At 38.1% G+C, this 5,695-nt stretch overlaps 1 protein-coding gene across 1 annotated transcript in view; it reads left to right on the plus strand.

Moving 5' to 3' along the window:
• Positions 1-5,695, plus strand: part of WDR64 (WD repeat domain 64) — a 457,550-nt gene that overhangs the window by 346,469 nt on the left and 105,386 nt on the right. The window contains exon 21 of the mRNA XM_006868582.1: positions 458-516. Within this exon, the coding sequence (XP_006868644.1) occupies positions 458-516 (59 nt within the window). The remainder of the gene's footprint in view (positions 1-457; positions 517-5,695) is intronic.

Here is a 5,695-nt window from a genome sequence, read left to right on the forward strand (position 1 = left end):
AATTATATTATTTAATTATTTATTATATTAAACAGACATCCTCAGACACCATTGTTATTGCCATTGTTAAGTGCCAGCGAGTCACCACTAATTGCTTTTTTATATATAGCTATTTTCCAAACTTACCATTTGTATGTAGAAAAAATAGCTATGTAACAGTTTGAACTCCAGTTAGTAGTGGTCTATGCATTTCTATTTTCATCTAGCCTGATCTCTAGAAGAAGCTTTACTATGAATCAATAATCTCCTTGTAGCTATAAAGCCTGAAACAAAAGGGAATTGCTACACCTAGAAATTGATATGAGATTTTTTTCTTTCACTTTTGGTTCCCAAGATTTTATTTTATTTCCATCAAATGCCTGAATCAAAACATTTTGGCCGTCTGGGTAGTATTTATTTAGATAATGCGGTATTTAATTCAAGATTTTAAGTTGCTAAATGTTCAAATTCTATACAGAAGGACATGTTATCCTTTGCAGTATTGGCTCCTTCCTGGATCTACCTCATGATGAAAAGGTAAGAACATTAGTTTTCCTTTTAGTTAATGGTTCACCATATATTTAATGAACAGTTACCTGTGCTAGACACCACAAAGCATAGAAATACAAAACAAGTCTCCCTAATTTCAATACCAACAAAATGCTATTGAAATATAAGCTGTATGGCAAATTAAAATATTCTGATGGTAAAAAGAAGAAGTAAATAACTGAGAGAGTGACTGAGACGTTTGCTGGTCACTTGTCATATTCTTTTTAAAGCTTAAAAGACTTCATAGGTCATGTATTATTCCTTTTTTTTATTTTTATCTTACATCATCATAGGAGGAAATTTCATAACCTGCCCTTGGAAATCTGACGTAATACTCAGTCAGTCTTTCAAGAAACTCTTCCTCATATCTAATCCAAACCGTCCTTATAATGTTGCATTTTATTGTTTTTTCATGTCAATTCAATGTAAATGTCACAATGTTTATTTTGTAACCATGTAAATATACTCTCACTCATGAGCCATTCATTGGAAGCCCTAAACAGAGTCACTATGGGTCAGAACTGACTCGATGGCACTTACGTGTGTACTTGGGGACTCCTGGTGTGGCACTATGAGATAATGCACTGAACCACAAGGTCAGTTTGAACCACAAGGTCAGTGGTTCAAATTCACCAGCTACTCCTTGGAAACAATATAAAGGGTTGCCATGAGTCAGAACCAACTCAACAGCACATAACAACAAGAAGTATATGTGGGAAGTTCTGGTGTGGCTCTGTAGGATAAACACTCTACCACAAGGTCGATGTGAATTGCAAGGTTAACTGTTCAAACTCACCAGCCACTTCTTGGAAACCCTATACAGGGTCACTATGAGTTGGAACTGACTCAATAGCACTTTAACAAGAAGTGTATGTGGGTATAAAATATATATATATGAAGTCTTCAAAAAGTTAATGCAAAATTCCATTCACTTTCAATTCCATTTTTTCATGAACTTCTTGAAGTCCCTTCTTACATGTTATACATAAACACAAAGCAACAATTAAAGACTATAACAAGGAAGGACTATTTTAAATAGCCTTATTACCATTTGAATTAATCCGTCAAATTCAAAAGCTAATTTTTAAAAAACATATTTGTTGTTGTTAATAGCCATTGAGTCATTTCTGATTAATAGTGACCATGTATCTTGTTTCCAAGGAGCAGCTGGTGGATTTGAGCTGCCAATATTGTGGTTCACAGTGGTTCACAGTACAGTGCTCATCCCTCAGTGCCATGCCAGAAGTTTGTCTCTTTATATAGTACTATTTCATTTTTGGATCATAGGTATTGACATTAAGATTGGAATCCTTGCAGGGTTTCTTAGAAGTGTTTCATTTGATCCATGGAGTTTTCTTTTTGCTTTAAACACCCCATTAGAGTTTCTATAAAGGCCAAGTAATCATATTTATCTCTTGTTGGCAGAGAGGAAAACAGAGTGATTTTCCTAGAAGAACATAGAGTCAATGACTGTGATGGTTAAGGTCATGTGTCAATTTGGCTGGGCCATGATTTTCTAGTTTGGTAACTGTGTAATGATGTAGACATTCCCAGTGATGAGATCTGATAAAATTTCTTCCATTATGAGATCTGCTATGAGCAGTCAGTCAATTAAAAGGCAGTCTTCTCAGGGGTGTAGGCTGCATTGAATATATATTCATGTTCTGGCAAAGCACTCTAGTTTTTTTGCTTGCACTGAATCCTGCATTTAACTTTCAGAAGTCATTATATGACTTCTATTCTTAGAACTTGAGCCAGTACTTGACAGTCGTGGGATTTGTTGGCCTCTGAAACCTGTGAGCCAGCTGCCTGTCATATTCCTATTGGCCTTGGATTCGTCAGCCTCTACAGCCCGTGAGTCAGCAGCCTGTTGTCTGACCTATCCATTTCTAATCTGTCAGCCCCTTCCGTTACATGAGTCAGGAGACATCTCAAGGCCGACTTCCGATCCAGGGAGGTTGGACTTTACAGGTTCTGCAACCATGTGAGCAATTTTCTTAAGGGAAAATAATTAGATATATAGATAGATATAGGAGTCCTCATGTAGTGCTGTGGAATAAAGCACTGGACTGCAATATCGATTTGAAGCACAAGGTGGCAGTTCAAACTCACCAGCTGCTCATTGGAAACCCTATACAGGGTCACTATGAGTCAGAACCGGCTTGACAGCACCTAACAACAACATATAGATATAGATGTGTGTGTGTGTGTGTGTGTGTGTGTGTGTGTGTGTTAAGTGTTGTCGAGTCAGTTTCAATTTATAGCAACACTGTATAGGATTTCCAAGGAGCGGCTGGGGAATTTGAATCAAAGTTCAAATCAACCTTGCAGTCCAGTGCATTATTCCACCACGCCATAACTATATGTGTGTGTATGTGCATGTGTGTATGTACATATATATGTGTGTACATATATACATAAATAGATGATAGATAGATAGATAGATAGATAGATAGATAGATAGATAGATAGACTGTTGTTGTTACGTACTGTTGAGTGATTTCCAATTTATTTTAAACCTCTGTACAAAAGAACAAAACACTGCCTGGTCCTGTATCCTCCTCAAAATTGTTGTTACATGTAAGCTCATTGCCACTGCCATAGTGTCAGTCCATCTCATTGAAGGTCTTCTTTTTGCTCAGCCTCCATTCTACCAAGCATAATATCCTTCTCCAGGGACTGGTCCTTCCTGATTATATGTTCAAAGAATAAACCACAAAGTCTCTTCATACTAGCATCTAAGGAGCAATCTAGCAGTACTTCTTCCATCGCATGTTTGTTTGTTCCTCTGGCAGTCCATAGTACTTTTAATATTCTTCTCTAGCACCATAACTCCAGTGCATCAATTCTTCTATGGTCTTCCTTATTTATTGTCCAGCTTTCACATGCATATAACACAAAAATACGATGGCTTTGTCAGGTGCACCTTAGTCCTCAAAATGACATACGTGTTTTTGAACACTTTGAAGAGGTCTTGTGAAGCAGATTTTCTTAATGCAATCAAATGTCATTTGATTTTCTTAACAGTTGATAGTGCATCCAAACAAAATGAAGTCTTTGACCATCTTTTCTACATTTATTATGATGTTATTTACTGGTACAGTTGTAAGCCTTTTTGCTTTCTTTATATTGAGGTGCAACCCATACTAAAGGCTGTGGTCTTTAATCTTCATTGGTTTGTATCTTAAATCCTCTTCCCATTCAACAAGCAAGGTTGTTGAATGTCATCTGCATATCAAGGGTTGTTAGAGTCTTCCTCTAATCCTGATGTGAACTTCTTCTTTATATAATCCATCTTCTCAGATTATTTGTTTAGCATACAGATTGAATAACTTTGGTGGAAGAATACAACCTTGGCTCACACCTTTCCTGATTTTAAAGCATTCAGTATCTTCTTGCTCTGTTCGAATGACTACCTCTTGGTCTATGTATAGGTTCCTCTTGAGCACATTTAAGTGTTCTGGAATACCAATTCTTCACAATGTTACCCACAGTTTGTCATGATCCACACTGTCAAAAGCCTTTGCATGTCCAATAAAGCAAAAGTAAACATTGTTTTGGTACTCTTTGGTATGCTTTCAGCCAAGACCCATCTGACTTCAGCAATGATATCTCTGGTTCCACGTCCTCATCTAAATCTGCCTTGAACCTCTCACAGTTCCCTTTTGATGTACCGTTGCAGCCGTTTTAAAATTATCTTTAGAAAATTTTATTTGCATGTTTTATTAATGATATTGTCCAATTATTTCTACATTCTGTTGGGTCACATCCATTTGGAATAGGCACAGATATGGACCTCTTGCAATCTATTGGTCGGGTAACTGTCTTCCAAATTTCTTCTTCTTTTTTTTTTAACTTTTTATTGTGAATTAGATGAAAGTTTACAGACAAGACCATCATTTTTACATTCAGCAAATTATACACTTTGTTTCATTTCAATGATTACAATCCCCTTCCTGCAACAACCGTTATCCTGCTCCTTCTTTCCTGTGGCTCCACATTTACATCTTATAATTCATAAGTGAACAAAGCAAAAATATTTGATTTACACTTGGAAAACAAAAGTATTACGTATTTAAATGTCCAAAGGGCACATTCTTCCAGCCAGCCTCCTGCCCCCCAGCCACAAAACTTTTCTTAGTCTATGGGCCTAGAGCCCACAACTGCTCTGTCTCTCCATGCCACTTCCTCTGCCACCATCTCTGCTGTCACCACTTTTCTAGGTAGAGATTTGACCTTCCACTCATGTTCTTGATGGTCCTGAGATCATCTGTTCCTGAAATGAAAGATTAACTACTCCCCACTTTTAGTTCCACATCTTCTACAATTATAGTGTGACCATCAAAATTGATCCTGCTAACAATTACTCACAAGTGAGTCAAAATCCTATCACCGTCATCCCCCCCCCCCCCCAATCCCCTTTCACCAGATCCATCCGGAAAATATGGAAACTATTCAGTGGGGATTTTACCTTACACCCCTCATTTTGAAACTAAGCACACTCATGAAAGCTTATAAGTCAGCCACTTCATGCCTTTATAGCTCCCCCGCCCCATTTTTTTATAGCCAGTGTCTAAATTGCTCACCCTTATTACCCACTGTGGTGCTGTGGGTTAATGTGCTGGACTGCAAAGTCAGTTTGATCTGCGAGGTCGGCGGTTCAAGCTTGTCAGCTGCTCTTTGGAAACCCTACATAGGGTCACTGTGGGTCAGAACCAACTAGACATCGCTTAACAACAACAACAACAAAGAATTAACCCAGTACACTGAGGAAACAAGGTTGTTCCTGGATAGAAGAATCCTTCCATTCCAGTTGGAATTTTGAGTTGTTGTAATTCATAAGCAAAAGTCTAGTTTATCAGATTGTAGCAATTTGACTTGTTCACAGTATCAAACATCTTTATCTCCCTCAGGTCGAGTTCTGGTCAACTAGCCATCCAAGCTAGGTCAAATGGGTACGAGTGCAAGTTTGAGGGTTCAAGCACACTTCCCTGCACTTCAGAATAGCTGGCTCCTTCATTCTCAGCCCTAGACCGCAGGGGCTAGGTCAGCACTCATGGGCTCTGGAATTCACACATCTTCTTAAACTCAGACCAGCCAGCACTCTCTCTCTTATCTCAAGGTCAACAAGTGTCAATGGAATATGGACAAACTCAGCCCTTGTCTT

The sequence above is a fragment of the Chrysochloris asiatica genome, unplaced genomic scaffold (assembly GCF_000296735.1).
Source record: "Chrysochloris asiatica unplaced genomic scaffold, ChrAsi1.0 scaffold00119, whole genome shotgun sequence".
Classification (NCBI taxonomy): domain Eukaryota; kingdom Metazoa; phylum Chordata; class Mammalia; order Afrosoricida; family Chrysochloridae; genus Chrysochloris; species Chrysochloris asiatica.